General features: G+C 37.6%; 1 protein-coding gene across 1 annotated transcript; it reads left to right on the forward strand.

Moving 5' to 3' along the window:
* The first annotated feature begins 10,114 nt into the window (after positions 1 to 10,114).
* On the forward strand, positions 10,115 to 17,019 carry qm (geranylgeranyl pyrophosphate synthase quemao). The gene is made up of 6 exons (XM_022078075.2): positions 10,115 to 10,389; positions 11,336 to 11,490; positions 11,732 to 11,997; positions 12,541 to 12,680; positions 14,391 to 14,493; positions 16,020 to 17,019. The coding sequence occupies exons 1-6, from the start codon at positions 10,324 to 10,326 to the stop codon at positions 16,241 to 16,243; spliced, it is 954 nt and encodes a 317-aa protein (XP_021933767.1). The 5' UTR covers positions 10,115 to 10,323; the 3' UTR covers positions 16,244 to 17,019.
* Positions 17,020 to 18,749: the final 1,730 nt, after the last annotated feature.

The raw sequence follows: 18,749 nt of genomic DNA on the forward strand, positions 1-18,749 counted from the left end.
ATATAATAAATAATTAAATTCATTTCAATAATAATAAAAGTAAAACTTACAAATACAAAAATAAACAAAAAATGAAACTAAATATATAAATGTACCATAATAATAATAATAATAGTAATAATATAAAGAGGAAACGTTTGCGTGCTGATGCTCTTTGGCGTGAAGAAATAAGGGGAGGTGTGGAGTCAAGCTTTGCTCATTTGCCTTTTTCCCAGAAAGACGCGAACATATTTCGTACCTCGAGTGGAATTCGAACCCACAACCCCAGTGTTCTAGCTGACCACGTACCGCTGTGTAACAAGAAATTTGGTTCAAATCCTCTGCCTGCCCTATGGCTGATTTCTAGTATAAATAAGAGTTTCTAACACTGTGACTTGCTAGTAAATCCTCCGTGACACAATCGGGTGGATCTTTAGTATGCGCACAGCATCCTGTCCATAACTCGATAACGGTATCTTGATGGGGGATAAAAACTTCGGCTTCCAATGGCGGACTATTTGGAGGCTTTGTTCGGGAAAGTTGCTTCCAGTTAAGTAAACCATCGAGGCGATTACTGTTACAAGGTACAGTCACAGCAAAAGCAATGCAACTTTGGTTATAAGGGACGAAATTATACAGTGAGAGAAAAAAATTACCTTCAAGACGTGCGCTTTCGCATTGCCCACACCTCAACACTCATCTATGAAAACAATCTGCCAGGAAGACCTCACAGTTTTGTATAAATATTTTCATCTGTGCCAATAGAATAGGAAAAGTATTAATTAATTATTATACATCTTAGTTTTCCAAATTATTAACTCTCGTACATATTTTTTGTTGTTACACCATTCTTGTAGGTTCTTAAAAAAGTTTTGGCGGACCGTATCGCCTCCATCTTCATGATACACAGCGCCAGTTTCCAGAAAACCACAATCAACATTAGCAATCTCTTTGTTAACCTTAAACACTACATAAATATTTTTATCTGTAGATGTTTTTCATCGTAAAGCCATATTTCACTCGTGTGACTGCAATAATCTTTTAATTATTACTTTAAGATTTACTGTAATTATAAATTTGACAGGTAGGGTGCTAGGGTTGTCCATATCAGCTGTGCTAAGTCGCGGATTGGTTAATTACAGATGATGTCTCCATAGAAGGAGCTGGCTATTCTGCAAAAGTTTCCACGTTGGTTTCTCAGTAAACGGTTTGCATATGGATTCCAAATTTACTTACCCTTCAATTAAAAACATGTTAAAATTCATATATATTGAACTTAGTCATTCTAAGTCCAGAAGTTGCAATGTATAATTTGTTTTTTGTATGCTTATCCAATGCCTGTTTGTAACTGCGCATTCTCTACAAGTAATGTTTTTATTCTCATCTTGCCGTATGAGGCAGTCGCTTTTACGTCCATTGCTTTTAGTAGCCCCGCGTTACCCTAAGTATTTGTTTCACAGTCGCAAATTCGAAACCTCCTCTTGGGAGTTACGAACGAATTCATTCAAAAGAGATTCTGGATTCGTGCCGTCTTACATCATTCGAACAATGGATCGCCGATTGAAATCTTGATCGCGTGAATCTGCACTGCGTTAGCCTGAGTACACAGAGACCCTGCTGTTGGCCGATTGCAAGTGCAAGGAAATGTCTGAAGGATTTACTCTTTCAGAATTCTGAATCGGTACAGAGCAGAGGGGCTAATGCGCGAAAGATAAAAGAGGATAAGAAAAAGAACACAACGAAAGAAAGTTTTAGGACGTCATCAAGCCGGTGTGTGAGTTTCTGATTCTTTTTTCCGAAATCTTCTCCATTTGAACCATCATTTAGTGCTGGGTCCTGACAGATGGTTTTGTAAGATTTATTAAGATTTATTTGTTTACGCGTACCGCAACAAGTAATCCACAAGAACATGAACAGCCAACAACTAAATTAAAATTACGTTAAAACAACAACTAAGGAAACGAAGTAAATATTTACGACTTATCAGAGTGTGAAGACGGTGTACTTTCACACCGTCTTGTGGCAATTTCCACTCCGAAACGGAAGCTGGATTGACGCGACAGATACCAGGCGCCACCCCTTTCTCCGCACTCCGCTTATGACAATCTGGTGCCTTCGCTTTCAATTTGCATACTGAGAGAAGGAATTTTCCGTAAGACAGAGTACCTTGTTCTTATAACGTATTATATCAGTATGAAACTTACTTCTCTCTCAACAAGAGCAGAGACTGGAGGTATTTCAAAATATACTACTGAAAAGAATATCAGCCCTTAATAACATTGTCAAAGTCGTGATGAATGGATCTTCATACTCGGATTAAACGTACTCACACTGGGAATTGCCCTGTATTCGTCTAATATACTGATCCCATGATCTATAACAATCATATACTAGCGACACGACTGCTTTTAGGCATAGTACATATGCCCTTCTAAAATTAAGCTGTCTTCTGAACAGATATACGGACGGTGTATGGATAAAACAACGCAATGAGCCTCTTTCGTTAGGAAGGCAAACTAAGACTCGCCTAGCCAGGGAATACCCTAGAAAAATTAGTCAAACGTTAGTCATACATTTATAGACTTACATAAACTACGTACATTCTAGGATATAATTTCTTTGCTCTCTGAGGCACTTTCAATTTACTCTGACGTTTTCCTTCAGAAAAGATTCGTACGGTCCATAAAGCGTGATATATGAACCATTATTATCTGAGTGGAAACATGTAACCATGCAGAACAGCTCAGACCCTGGATCCTTCTGTCCGAGTGTCAATTCTGAGAACAGAGTGTCTTCGTTTCAAAATTCATTATCCTTCCAGTAGAGGGAGTTGTTTCTCTTAGCCTATGAGCAAAACAGGACACAGACGCAATATTTTGAATCTAAACTGGTACCGAGCTATTGAAAGAGGCTACATGTTTCGACACTTATAATGTCATCGTAAGGCCTTATTTATGCAGTTTGACTCTTGTTATTAAATTACATTTAAAACAATTATGTGCTATTAAATGTATACGTTTATTATACCTAACAGAAGTTTAATTGTGTGAAGAAGAGGTGATGACATTAGAAATGTCGAAACATGTAGTCTCCTTTCATAAGTCGTCTATAAGTGTTAATGTAAACGGTAATTATAGTCAGTTATTGAACATGATGCACAAAGGTGGTTCTTCTGTATAAACGAATGTAAATAACAAGAAGCTAGTTAAGAGGAAGAAGATGGCTGTCTTCTAGTGTGTTGCGCCGTGTAGTCTGGTAGAATTTTACCGACGTTTCATAGATCCTTGCTGCGCCCATAATCAGGGCTATGATATCACCTCTGAAACGTCGGTGAACGTCTACCAGACTACACAGGAAAACAGGAAACCAGGAAAACAGCCATCTTCAGACTCACCACAGTGAAAACCTCAAATCCTAAAACCCACAAAGTCACGCAAAACGCAGATTTACTGATTTATAAAAGCGGGTAATGCGGTTACCACTGGGCTTTAAATGGGTAACGGTAATAATCTGACACTGTCTCTGTATTCAGTTTCATGTCGGTGTAAGTATCGCTTTCATGGGCGATTTATCCTTGCGCGCCTTTAATAATTTTCAACTTTACACAGTTACAAAACTCTTTAGCACTTGAGGGGCTGGATATTTCATGGGAGAAATTTACACACTGAACAATTTGTCTCTCCTCAGGCATATAAACTTGAGTTTTGTTACACCACTCATGTGCACAGCGACGCCCCGTGACCCGCCTAATTAATGAAGATTCTCTAATGAAGCGGCAGTTCACCACTAATAACGATGAATAGCAGCATTTCTTTATTCAGCTCGTGGTACTTAAGTAACATCTCCGGGCGCTGCTAATTAGAAAGAATGGGGCACTTGGTGCGCTGTCAGTTCTGGCCAAAGATCACTGTTCCACTCAGTTGGACCATTCACCACTGTTTCCTTCCTTATTCTTATCAATCACTCACGTGTTGCTCACTGTACTCACCCATAATTCTGGCTCTCGAGTTGTGGTACGTGGATCTGTCGGATTTTCAAAACAAAATAGAAGCAAAAATTGGAGCGCGGCTTCATCTCCAAGCCTTCTGGTACAACACGAAACCTTCTGATTGAAAGGACGAATTGGAAATCGAGTTATGTCACTAAAGCATAATAATGTTCTTCCCATTTAATGATTTAATTAATTATTCCTGCTGAGTTACTAACATTACTGCATAGACATTTTAAAGTTGGTTCATCTTATGAAAAGTTATGTTTCGTAACTTAACTTTTTTTTCCTGCAACACCGAGAAATCTGGAATTTGAAAAAATTCGCTTATTAGTAACTAATTGATTTTATTGATGAAATAAATGCTTAAGCTTACTCGTAGTCCTTGTCAACACCGAATCACATGAATTTTTAGGAACATTATTTTTAAGCATGTGTTTAAAAATGGTATAAGATAAAATTATTGTAGCAGTGTCAACAGTCAGAAATATTTTCAACTCTTCATATCGTAAAGTACTTAATCCAGGAGTTAGTGCTTTTCTTCACAGATTGACAAATATTATGTATTTGATAACAGTATACAGCAGCTTGTAGGCAGATTTTTTAAACACCAGAAGATAAAAGTTGATTGCCTGCCCAAGGAAACTATTAAAAAATTTGTACCAACAAAAAAGTGAAGTTTATTTAAGAAGCGACTGAATCTTACTTATGCTTAGATAAAAGTGATGTGTGTAGGTACACCTGCGGCCTTTCAGAGAGATAAAGAAATTGTGTATTTTATGGGAGTCGTTGGCTGAAATACAAAAAGGTTAACCAAAAAGATGGCTATCTTCTGGGTTGTTGCGCCGTATAGTCTGGCAGAAGTCTATCGACTTATCAGAGGCGCTTACTGCCTCCATTATCAGGGCTATGGAGCACTTCTGATAATCGGCAAACTTCTACCAGACTGCACGGCTAAACAACCCAGCAAACATCCACCTTCATACTTGCCGCCGTAAAGAACCTGAAATCCCACAGAATTAAGCAACATCCTTTCGGCTGCTGAATACCAAGTTAGAGCGATTCTTCCTGTTTAATTAAATGTCTAATACATAGTGACGTCACCATAGTTCGGGATATAATATACGGCCCATCTCCTCTTCGTAATGGGAGTAGAAAATCTTTAATGTCTCTTCCCGGTCCTGTAATTTCCAATAATTCTTGTCGCCTGACAGTGTAATGGCTAAAGTTTCGTGCTAAACGTTTGATTGGGCCGCCGCTGTGCCTCGAGTTAATCGTCCAGTTAAATTTTCTCAGCCGGTTAGGGGTACACATATTTCTGTAGAGACAACTTTGAGCAAACATAATTTAGCAAGAAATTATGGAGTAATCGTGTGACACCTGATCTTGTTTAACGTTCAAAAAAATTTGAATTCAAGTTGTAATTATATATATACCACATACTTCAAACAATCACTGGGATTATTCTCTTAAACAGCAAAAATGTATCTTTATAACGGTGAACAGCAGTGTTTTCTCTGCAGTTTAAACTGAATTATTAAATATTATTAAGGTGAGCTTCTGGTTCAAAGGGTTAAATGTCTCAATGCCCTCTATAGGAGATGACTAAAATAATTGTTATAATTATGGCTGTCTTCTGACTTGTGGCGCCGTGTAGTCTGGTAGAAGTTTACCAACGTTTCAGAGGTCCTTGCAATGGATGTTTGTGAAATAAGTTGCTGGTATGTGAAATGGAACGAAACTGCTGAGAAGAGGGTAATTTTATGATCACGGAGATGAAACTTACGGATCCATTGCCACGCAAAAAGCCCCTGCGCTGTCGCTTTATTCGTCTGTCTGTCAGTTTGGCAACGGCTCTTTGAAGTCAGTCTTCCATACTGCGACGCCGTGGGATCTTGGGGGGTCTTGGTGTTACCAACGTTTCAGAGGAAAGCATCACTTCCATCTTCAGGACGAAGACGGTGGTTTCCAACGTTTCGGAAGAACGTATCAAGATCATATTCGGGTGAGGTTGGAGGCGATACGTTTCTACTTGACCGTACGGTGTCAAACCCAGAAGACCACCATCGACATCTTGACTGCCATGAAGACTTCAGAATGAGCTATTGGGTTGGTAAGCTTTTTGCAACTCGTAATTTTGACGTTGTTAACAATCAGTGTTCTGGTTAAAGATACGTTTTTACGACAAAGTTTGTACCTTAATCAACAGGGAATTTCTTTCCGTTTTTGACAAATCTATATTTAAATTACTTTCCGAGTTACGATTTCAACAGGAATGCGGAATATCGACTTCAGTTTCCTGTCCTGAACAGCTGAAGGAACTTTGAAGGGGTGCAATCCCAATTCGAGGCACCTGTTTCAGGACGCCGTTTGAATCCCAGTCCTTGTCTACCGAATTTCCAATTATCTCAAAATGGCGCCACGCTGTAGAGCAAAGTTTTACATTACTTTTCGACGAAACACACGCTTCTTAAAGCACACCTGCCACAACGAGAATCCATTATCTCCAAAATACGCTAATTCACTGTCATTTTAATCCACACTTTCAATACCGCAAACAAAAGTCCCAATGACGCTTCAACCTGATTCAAAATACCAAAACCTATTTCTTAAGAACAATGTTAATATTATTTTTCCATCTCAGTTTTGGTTTTAGAAATGGATTATCTCCAAGATATGCCCTATTTATGAACTCCACACGTATTTCTTGCTTTCTCTCACCTGTGCTATATGCCTATCTACACTAAGCTCCCGGATCTGCTCTGTCAAAGCCAAACTATTCCATGGCACTTTCTTTGAAATAATGTGCTCCTACTCATCAAATTAAGATACCATGTCTCATATACGCACAAAACAAAAGTCATTACAAACTTGTTTTATAGGCCAAAACCTCAGTGGTTAGTGTTGCGGAGATTAGTCGAACAACAGTTGGTTCGTAAATTTGCATTTTAGACTCTTTCTTTGTGTGATTAATACATAGTCTCGGAACAGAAGCTGGCTGCAGGAAATTGATTCCTTGAGTAGCCAATAAATGTAGAACAACTTATTTACTGGACAAAAAATAAGTTATATATCAACACATGAAAAATATGTAATTATATCTTATTTCCTTCTTTAATTTCTTAATTAATAATTCTTTAACTGATTAATTTTATTGCTTGTAGCCTGGAGACGCACAGAGATTGTGTTACAACGCAGCTGTAGTTTTCTTTTTCAATCTAAAAAAAAAAAAAGTTTGTGTTTTTATTCAGACTTTTATTTTTGTGGCTTTCAACATTATATCTTTTCCACAGTGTACTGACAGGGTATTTTATAGGTCACTGAGACAGTCAATTTTTCTGTAACTTAGATTTTCCGAATTGATCTGAATTTCATTAATATGCCAAGCATATGTACGTTCTTCTGTAGGTCTGTTTGTCACCAACTGATTTTCCATTTCGAGAAAGTAAACAAGTATTTTATACCTGCCCCACTCTTTTATTTTGACTTTTACTAAAATTTTCGTTACAAAATTTACATAGTACTTTTTGAAGACCTTATTGAATGACAATGAGGATTTCTTCAATTTCTAGAGTTTGCAATTTAAGTCATGGCCCTTATAATTTGAGGACGTGCAAGTACAAGATTTTCAGGTCGGTACAATCATAATGAAGGTACTTAAATTCTTGAAGACAAGAAGATCAAATACACTCGTACAGATAGGACATTTCCAAAAACTGGGTTCTATCAGATGCGCTGCTTTCGTAAAGACACGTAGTATACACCCTCGCGGACAAAAAACCCCATAAACATCTCTTTCTTTATGAAACAAGGAAAACAACCTCATAACTCTGGAAAATATGATTGCATAAAACCGAATATCAGGATGTCAGTAAGGAACAATAAGACGCAGGCCATGAATGTAACTTCTATCAGTATCTACAACATTACAATACTGAAGACCCTGTTTAGTGACGCAATGCCACGAATTTGTATCCAAGATGGACGCCCGGTTCCATGTCTTTATCAACTTGAAGATATCGATGTTTCGAAAAGACAGAACTTTCTGAGGAAGAGGTTGTTAGCATAACAACTTGAACTACCTCTTTTCCGCCTTGTTTACAAAACAAACAGCCTTCTTTGTGCAGTCTTGTCGATGAGGTCTACTGTCTTCTTCTGTTCCTGTCAGAGCTCCTAGCTCAGTAATTGCTTTTGGGACTGCACGCCCTGCCTTATTTCGTTGTCGTAGCAACCAAACGTCTTTGCTATGATCTTCATGTAAATAACAGAATTAAGACAAATATATGCTACTGTACGTCATTTTCGATATTCATTGAACGTGATAAGAAAATAGCAACTCGTGGAAGCTTTACGCGTATTTCTCAGTGCGTTTAAACTATATTATTATTATTTCTTCTTCCTTCACAGAAAATCCTGATACTGTTTCTCTTGAACGAATGGTGATCCCCACCACTCAGGCTACAAGTTCTTGATTGCATGATGTTCCTAGTATGGTGTTTTTTAGAGAATCAACGGACTATTTTCCTTTCTTTTTAGTCCTTTAGTTACAATTCGTGTGTCTCCAGTGATTACCGGTATGACAAAATATTTTTTCCCACATTCGCTGAATTTATATACTTAAATTGTTGTACGTTTATTTATTTTCGGACTCCTTCGTTATCACGTTTCTCCCTGATAGTATTGCTTCATCTGTAATTTATCTTTCTTGTTTCTAATTGCCACGCCAGGCCTATTCGCCAGAACCTCTCTATCTGTTTATATTCCTTGATTCCACAGTAATGTTGTTCTCTTGTTTACATACTAGCTCAGGTGTACGTGAGTACCAGTTTTCTGTTGTTTCAAGTGCTTCATGATTGATTATTAAGTAGTGTGGATGGGTACTGATTTATCATGTCTTATTATATATTTTGTGCATAGTCGACATCTACTTTTAATTTATTCTCTCGGGATTTTTTAAAATAGTTTGTGCTGGTTACTTGATCCTGAGCTGTCACAATTTTATTTTCTGTTTCTCTCATAAAGTTTCCTTATTGTTGTTATTATAATTATTATTTTATTGCATTCTGTACCGTTTTTACTTTACCTTCTCGTGCTGACTGTAATTTGCTTCTGTAACTGGTGAATCAGCACGTTAAAATAATTGAATTGTTATTAGTAGCTGGGAATTTCTAAAACTAAGTCAGGTTTAAAATGATTAGAAACCTATTATTGAGAAAACAGTAATTTTTTACATTAATCTGCATATAACTGAAACTTGTATTTAAAACTTTATATTGACAGAATAAATATGTAAGATATAAATATTTACAAATACCATAGCTGAAGTAAATCTGCTGAACTATTCTGGCGCTAAAGAAGTTAAAAGAGCAATTCAAAAAGCTACATGTTTGATGCAAAGTGAAACATCTCGAAGAATGCAGAATGGAACAAACCTGTGTTTTAAAAAGTAGTAGAATTTATCACGTGCAAAGCAGTTGTCCATTTACATATTACTCTGTTAGATAGCAGCACCATGCTGCAAATTTGCCATGCATAGCTGCATTTGTTGCCACTAGGTGGCAGACACCTCCTCCATATTGCACACGCGTGTTCCTTTCAAATGTTTATAATTGCACTCCTTGATTACATGTAGAAATATCATGAGGATGTACATGAGAAGAAACCCCTACAGTTTGTTTAAGATATTCTGTTTCTCATTGTGTTATACATGAACGAGGTTTACAAAATTTGGCAACAACGGGCGGGAAAATTTTTTTTACGGAGAAAAGTATTCAAGATGTAAGGACCCGGGAACGGAATTCCTTACAGCAAAACGGGTGACAGAGATCAAGATAAGGTAAATTACTATCTGAAACCTTCACGCAAATCAACATTTTATGTCCGTTGCATGTTATGAAGTTAGGAAAAAAAAATGTTTTTGACACGACAGGTTTCAAAATATGACGACACCTCGTTGTCCTTCATACGAAGTTCGTCGCCGCAGTTCCTACTGGCTCCTTGGTCAGATTAGCCTCGTATGTCCTTCTTTTGTCAGCGTAATTTCAACCGACACCCCCCCCCCCCAATTATCTTAAGTATTGTGCTATGTTAATTCAAACATACCCCTCCACATGTTCCGTCCTTATGAGGAAAACATATGCGCATGCGTATCGCAGCCTTCTTGATATGTAACCGTGTGAGTCACAGCCTTGAAATGAGTTCCGAAAGTGTTAAGACGTATATAAGTGGTGTTATTATTGATCCGGCACATATTTTGCATTGGTGTTTGAAAATAATATTGTGTCAGGTTGTTGGGGCTCATTACAAATATTTCCCTTTTAGCGGGAAAAATATTTTTACGGAGAAAAGTATTCAAGATGGAAGGACCCGGGAACGGAAACGGAATTCCTTACAGCAAAACGGGTGACAGAGATCAAGATGAGGTAAATTGATTGCGCTTCTTTTGTGACATTGTGGCGGGCAAAATTGAAGAAGCCATAGGGTGATTTAAAGTGCACAGTTTTATTTCCCTTCCCCAACATAACCTACTTGTTCACAACCACCTAAACAGTGTAATACATACTATGTTGTAATTAACTCAAGACCAGCTAAGTTAAGGGAAAAGGAGTGACATAAAATTACTAGTCCCTTCCTAGCAGCAAGTGGAAGAGAGTCATGTCTGTTTCTTCTTTTCTTGCTGTTACTTTATATTTTTTTAAAACACCAGTGGGAAGGCAAAGGACCAGCAACAGAACAGTTTTAGTGTGGTCTTACTTACAGACAAGTTTTGAATACAATGTTTGTGCCAAATGGTGAAGTTTCTAATTGTCATACCAACAAAGAGGTCTCTACTTTGTAGCTGAGGAAATTCATTGAAAGTATAAACATTTAAGCCCATCCTGGTTCTGATTAAAGATTTAACTGCTGACTAATCTGTGACTTTGCCATAAAAGAGTAATGAGATTTGGGCCATGTTGCTGTGTGGTCTTGTAGGCAATTACCAGCATTTTGCAGGATTGTATCATTTCCATAGTAAGGAGAAACTGAGTAATTAGTTACTTGAATTTTATTGTATCAATTACAGAGGTTGAATGGGATGTGACATGATTGTGAATTCTGAATTTGGCAGGTAATGGAAATAATCATTTTGTCCTATTTGAAGCTGCTGTCCCAGGATTTACTTAACCAATATATTTGATGCCTTGGCCAGGTTCAAACTGAGCATCTCCTGTTTTGTTACAACTGAGTGAAACTAATTTGATAAGTGAGAAAACCATTGACATGATAGACTGGCTGGATCTTCTGCTAAGGTTCTGTCTAGCACCACTAAGAGTTCCTTGGTGAGAGTTTTTAGAAAACTGTGTAAAGTTTTGTGGTGCTTAATTTCAGAAACTGTTACAACCATTTACATACATTCTGCAAGTTCCTGGTAAGCAGATTCGAGCAAAGTTGGCCCATGCTTTCAACTACTGGTTGAAGATTCCAGCAGATAAGTTGGTTGTTGTGGGAGACATAATTCAAATGCTTCATAATTCTAGTCTGCTGTAAGTACTAAGTACTGCTATTATCTCTGATTAAGGGCATTTTCATTGCATTCATTACATGTTAGAAATATTCATCTAGTGTGGTACTTTGTACATGAAATCTCTGAGACTTAGAAGTGTCAAGTGGCTATCACAGCAAGCCACTAAGATTTAAACATAATTTTAAATATAATAAGTAAATAGGTATTAAAGCTGTGTAATAAAACTTTATGTTGAAACTATGCAACACTTTACATTACAGAATTGATGACATTCAGGACAACTCTATTCTGCGTAGAGGTATCCCTGTGGCACACTCAATATATGGAGTAGCCAGTACAATCAATGCTGCCAACTATGTGATGTTTATAGCGCTGGAGAGGGTACTGAGCCTTAACCACCCTGATGCAACAACAGTATACACGGAACAACTCCTGGAGCTGCATCGGGGGCAGGGAATGGAGATCTACTGGCGTGACAACTACACTTGCCCATCAGTAGAGGAATACAAACAAATGACTAAGAGAAGTAAGGATAGGGTCAGAAAGTATGATTTAACTGGACATCCGCTTCCTGTACATTTTTAATAATTTAGAATAGGATTCAGAAATGGTGGCCATCAGGATCTTGTAGTTGGAAAATTATTAGAAATGTGAGAAAATATTATTATTCAGATACCAGTAAGGAATTTTGAGACAGGAAAAAAAACCTGCCACTGGAATTTTAATTATAAGAAGAAGCAGTTTCTGGGAGATTTAATATGGATGCATCTAAAGTCCCAAGTATTTAATGCCTATTCAGGTTTTTTCAGAGTAAACTTTTTGGTTGTGTTCTCAAATCCCACACTTTAAATTCTTTTGAAGGAAAGTGGGCACAAGTTGAAACAGTTTATGTCATCATAATTCCCATATGACCAAGTTTTTTAAGTTTCATGTTGGCACCCAGTGTTTTATTCCACGCGTTTCCTCAGACATATTTGCTTTTGACACTGAATATTGTTACCTCATATATAGAAAAGAGTGTGTTACTGTTGTGTTGAGTTGCTGAAATATAAAAATCTATTTTTAACAGAAACAGGCGGACTGTTCATGCTTGCAATTCGACTCATGCAACTGTTCAGTGAGAACAAAGCTGACTTTACCAAACTGAGTGGCATCTTGGGGCTGTACTTCCAGATTCGGGATGACTACTGCAATCTCTGTCTGCAGGAGGTGACACCTGAACTATTGTTTCTAAATGGGTGAAGTTGCCCGTGTCGCTTAAGCACCATGCCATGAAGGTGCATAGGTGATGAGATTGACGTGAAGACCCATACATTCTAGACCTTGAGGCTAGATGGGGGTGAGTGGTCGGTTTCATAGACAGATATTTATATTGCCGTTCTTGACCGTGTTTAATATGCCTGTATATGCTGTATTACTAGTCAGATTCTGATACAGCACTTATCTATATCCTTTCACCCTCGCATTGCACCCATGAAAGCTTCAGAACAGAAATTCCCTCTCTAATTTCCATGAGAATACCCTGGAAAAGTGCCACCCCCACTAGTTGTGATGCTCCGTCTGTGGCAGTACGAATGCACTGTTAAGCGTTATAATCAAGCCTGATACAGTGCCGTGCCATTTTGTTTCCACTGACTGAACAGACAGCTCCATGGAAAATTCATTTGTAAAAATAGTGCACGCCAACAATTCTGTGTTAAATGAAATGTACTGATAGTGACATGGGTTGTTATCAGAGTGCAGCAGTGTAAATGGCAATATTCTAAATCCAGGCGCTTACAGTAAATGAACCTGTTACTAGGAGAGGCCTTGATCTGAAAGGGGGAACGTTGACCAGAATAAGCCGTGCACAATGACAGACAGAAATCTGAGAATTCTGATAGCAGAGTTGCAGATAATCCCCCTTTTTTGCTGTTTGATAGGGCTCATAATGAAAGCTCCCTTCTCAAATTTCTACACTCTCGTATTTATATTAAAAATGAACTGACATACAGTGTGCACGTACACTTCGGTATTAATATAGTTGCTGCACTGAAGACAGACTAAGAAAGGCCTATAATCAGTTGCATTTATGTGAAAGGGGGCGAGGGGGAAGTGTGTACGTACAAGAACAGTATCCTGATGAGCCAGTAAAATATTGTGAACTATTTCTCCCTTTTTTTGGAAACCCATCCATCCATCAGCACTGTGTCGGTAAAAAAAATGAGAATTGGAAGTGGTTGTAGGGTGCAAAACTTGAAAAACCTAGATGTAGTATTTGGGTAAGGCAACGAAATGTGAAAAATGGAACAGTAACTGAAATTAGCTAGGAACAAGTGAATGAATTTGGTCAGTGGATAATTGGCAATTTTTTTCTTCTTCCCCCATGTAAATTGGTATGTATACTTCTCCAAAAATGAGATTATAGTAAAGATGAGAGTTGCTACAATTACATAAGTAAATATATTTAGTTACATACTCCACAATTTTGCATTTTCTTTTACTTCCAAGATCTTAACTAAAGTGTTTCACACACTATGTATTATTTTAGTACATTAATTAATAACAGTTCTCCCAAACATAAAAATATTTTTATTTATTTCCAACCCCTCTTTAATGCCATTATTGGTGGTTGATAGAGAGTGGTGCTATAATAGAGCTTGTGACTCCTGAATATAGTGTCTTTAATTCACAGGAAACACTACTTTTAACTAATTTTTCCCATGTCAATGATTGTGCTGTGAAAACTTAATTTCTTTTTAAAATCCCTGTTTCTTTTTATACCTCCTATGTACTCTCATGGCTTGGTGTTAAGTGCTATCATTACTTTTAGAAAACAAAGTTCCATAACTTGAAACTTAGATTTCATGAAACTTTAAATTATGTCTTACTTAATGTTGGTATGTAGCTTACAAATATTTGCTTTTGTGTTTGTTGCAGTATTCAGAGAACAAAAGCTACTGTGAAGATCTCACAGAAGGAAAATTTAGTTTCCCAATAATCCATGCTATAATGAATCGACCAGATGACAATCAGGTGATACGTATCCTTCAATGCAAGATCCATTTATTATTCAATACTAACAAGACTTCCTTAATGGTACTTAATGTGATAAGTGTTTGTCTGCAAAGTGGATGTCCTGTGTCAAGATAATGCATGGGAAATGTTATTTTCTTTGTAAGCTGGTATGTGGAAAGGCGACTGATGTGTGCCCAATTATAGCCGTTTTATTGTCCCTTCTCTGCGAACATTTCTGATATATTTTGTTCCAGCTGGTGGTTTCTGGAGCTCAGTCTGGCTGACTATGCCCCTCGTATTTTGTGTTTGTCGATATGATACGTCTTGCACGTAGAGTATGCCACCTTGTGATATGAACCTAAAATGAAACTTTTGGCTTTAAGCAAAGAAATTTTAAATTTATCTTTACAATAGCAGGAACTTTATCATACAGGAGTAGAGGGGTTAAATCCTTGTACTCTGTTGCTGCCAGCTGGACTTAAGCTTTGGGAATAGCAGATCAGCAGTTCAACAGTTCAGCATATGCTACTGCAATGCAATACCAGCAGAAAGTGGTCAAATGGTCACTAGATGCCATGTAGTCTCGTACATGGATATCCTAATTGTCAAACTGCATATTGTTGCCTCCATATAGCAATGGAGAGGTTTGTTACAGAGATGTTCGCTTGGAACAGGACAGAGAAACCTGATTTCGGTTGTATGCTGCATGAAAAGACACAATTGTTCAGAAAATGTTTACTTTTTTAATATAGAATTTTTGGTTATTTAGAAACCAAGTTTCTTGTTGTGAAAATGGAGTTTATATGATAATGGGAATGCTGGCCCTTCCTTGCTTGGGGTGTTTTGAGGACCACGTAACAAAGCTTGATTGATAAGGTTTTCCTTTGCCTTGTTTTAAAAACCACGAAACATTTTTGAAGTCGGCTCTTATGTAAGTGAACAACCTGTTCAGAAGCTAATTTTAGTGGACCCCATCTGTTTAGATTGTTCATCTGGTGTTAGACATAGGCACAGTGTTTGAAATAAAGATGAAGGAAAACTGTCCAAGAATATGTGTAAGGTTAATGGCATAATAATAATAATAATAATCCGTGGCGTAACAGCCCTCCGAGAGCCGAAGCCGACTAGCTGGCTGCTGGCCTCACGTTCACATGCCTAAGCAGATCATCCAACCAGATATAGGGTGACGTGTGGTCGGCACGATGAATCCCCAGCCATTGCAAGTTTTTACGCTACCCATTGTAGCTCCCCAATTTCCTCGCGATGCTGGGTTGGCACCGGTCCCTTACGCCGGTCGAAAATCTCATGTGAAATTTCTTACCCAGAGACTCGAACCTGCGCGCATTCCATATCTCCGGTCTGAAGCATGATGCCTCAGACCACGAGGCTAAGGCGCCTGACAGGTTAATGGCATACCTTTATCGAAACTCAAGATAGAAAGGGTCACTGTTAAATGACTGAAAATTCTATATTGTGATGTGGGTTGTGATGCCGCGTAGTCTTGTGAGGTGCAACAACTTTTGTATATTTGTCTTGACTGCAACTGCTCAGATATCCTGCGACAACGGTCTCAGGACGTGGAAGTAAAGAAGTATTGTATCACACTGCTGGACAGGTTTGGGTCTTTCAGCCACACCAGAAATACTCTTGAGGAGCTTGATGCTGAGGCAAGGGCAGAGGTATCTAGACTGGGAGGTAATCCACTGTTGGAAGCTGTATTGGATGAACTGCTGAACTGGAAGAGGATGTCAAACCAGAAGAGCCCAGAGCAGTGATGACGACCTCTTACCATGATTTTTATTGGTATTGTTTGTATGCAGCTGGGAACTAATTCATGTTTTGTGTTGACTTAGGCTGGATTATGAAAAATGTTTGCTGGGCATGGGCATTCTTTATGTTGGTCAACTTTCCAGTCATTATTTATTGTTACTAGTATAACCCTTATGAGAAAAATATACATGACTCAAGAAGGTATGTTTGGACATATTTTTGTTAATGTTTCTAAGTGATATGACCAGTTTGCATTTAACAGATTGGTTTCACAGTTTGTTATAGGAAGTTCTAATATGAAATTCAGTCTGAGTGTGTTGAGCGCATGGTGCACGATCTGGGTTTTTCCCCCATAAATAATGCCTAATAAGCAGGTCTGCAACTGTAGGTGCCATCTACATGTTTTTTAGGAATCAAGTGCATTCTACGTGTACTATATGTATAGAGAATTTTAATCATATGATCAAGTAGTTTTCAGTTCCTTTGACAGTCATGACTCAACAAGTTCCTGCCTCACCCATGGGTTAGTCAGGGCAACATTGTATTAGGTTGACAACCAAGAATAGTCTACCAGACTGCATAGCGCTACAGCCAAGAAGACAGCCATCCTTGTTTTTACTGTTTTTTAACTTAAAATCCTGCAAGAACAGAAATGTTCCAAGTCAGAGATACACAAGATTTACTTACTAGGTACAGCACATTGTAACATTGTTGAATGTTACAGGGGTTTATGAGTAATGGGTATGTCTTAATAAACAATAAAAATATTTAAATCCCGTGATTTATTGTTGTCTTGAATCACTACATTACCAAATGCCAGTTCTATTATTATACCCTTCAGTAAATTCCCATTCAGTAAATCCTTCCATGTTGTTCATGTCATTGTCCTCTAAAATACTGACCTGTCCATTGATTCATATTTTTTTCCCATCATCTAAGGTCCTCTGACACAGCCTCTATGTTTGAACCTTAGATGAAGTCTTGTTACATGTTAACACATTTACTACACTTGCTATAAATATGTTAATCCCACCCATATATTAGTTTTAAGAATTCTGGATGAAACTGACATCAGTTGACGATGAGAATACCAATAGACACTGTCCTGTTAACGTTAGGAATAAGTTCCTCTCTAGCAATCGCGTGGTTTGGCTACAAACAAATTCCCCACCCCCAGTTAACATTAGTATCGTTCGTAGATGATACGAAGTTTAGTTACTGTGAGCAGATTTTTAAAGCATACTTCCCTCACAATGCTAGTTTACAGTCCAATTTGACAATATTAGTGTAGTTATAACCAGATAGCTTGGTGTTGTGAGGTAGTCACAAGGAGAATTTGATGGTAACAACACCACTTCCAGCTCTATCTAGAATCAAATCAACATGCTTGTGAGTACTGCTAACCCAGTTTACTGCAGTCCAGTAATTAAATTTGAACAATGCTAACCAAATTCCACATATCACGGTGTTTTGCACCATTCTACAGACCGGAGATAAATTCAAGTAGGATGCAGGTTACTTGCTGGAATGCAGCGCATAAAATGTATGTTAACAGTTAGCGGAATCACCCTGGGGAAGTAACGGAGTCGCATAGCTTCACCTTAAAACAAAATTACAACCCTACCAACACAACTGCAAAAGGTATAATCAATTAACTATGATGTTCGGTGATCAGCTTTGTTAACGAGTTGTCCAATAATGGAACATTTTTCTGGAATATTAATAATTTTTATTTAAAGTTGACTTTTATAAGAGTACATGAAGATAAGTCACAACTATTAAAATTGTCACTGTGGAGGTGTGATGCATAAATATAAATACATAAATTACTGATATGAAATATTAAGATACATCATTTCATGAAAACCCTATTTTTGTACTATCACAAAGGAAGGGCACAAAACAAATTGGTGTCCATTATTTAGCAACAAATGACAGTGCAGATTTTTGTTTCTCATTCTTGACATTATTAGCAACATGGTAGGTGGCACAAAAGACTGATTTTGAAAATGGTAAAAATTAACAGCAAAACAGATTTGAATGAAAGTCACAATTTGTATATAACAGTAAATTGCACAGCTTATTGCATTTCATACATTTATATACATTATGTTCATAGTAATCCAGTTTATTTATAGACTGAAAGGGATCTAAGGAAACAAATGTATATAACAAAATATTTTTGCTAGTGGTTACAGCTGTTTGTAACATTTTTACCATTGTTTGCAGCATAAAGTTGCAAGCATGTGTGTATTATCTTCACCATGTCTGTCTTTCTGTATGTAATAACTCGATAACTGCTGAACAGATTTTTATTAAATCTGGTATTGGATGGTTTCACTAAAATTTGTTGACACATTTCAATTTTGTTTGCAAATGGACAACAAAAATGGGTATATTACATAAAAACTACATGTGGCTTTGTGCTCAGAAGTGACTGCATGTAAAATCCTCAGTTGGGAAATTCTCTGCCAGGCACCATACAGCACCCAAAACAGGACCTAGACTCTG

The sequence above is a fragment of the Zootermopsis nevadensis genome, unplaced genomic scaffold (genome assembly GCF_977971745.1).
Source record: "Zootermopsis nevadensis isolate Lab colony 2312 unplaced genomic scaffold, Znev_1.0 Znev_ptg000030l, whole genome shotgun sequence".
Taxonomy (NCBI): Eukaryota; Metazoa; Arthropoda; class Insecta; order Blattodea; family Termopsidae; genus Zootermopsis; species Zootermopsis nevadensis.

What these genes read in the sequence shown, in the direction of transcription:
- qm (XM_022078075.2), top strand. Translation starts at nt 10,324, where the DNA reads ATGGAAGGACCCGGGAACGGAAACGGAATTCCTTACAGCAAAACGGGT. An exon ending in GCAATCTCTGTCTGCAGGAG is followed by an intron (nt 12,681 to 14,390) that starts GTGACACCTGAA and finishes TGTTTGTTGCAG; the next exon opens with TATTCAGAGAACAAAAGCTA. An exon ending in AGATGACAATCAGGTGATAC is followed by an intron (nt 14,494 to 16,019) that starts GTATCCTTCAAT and finishes GCAACTGCTCAG; the next exon opens with ATATCCTGCGACAACGGTCT.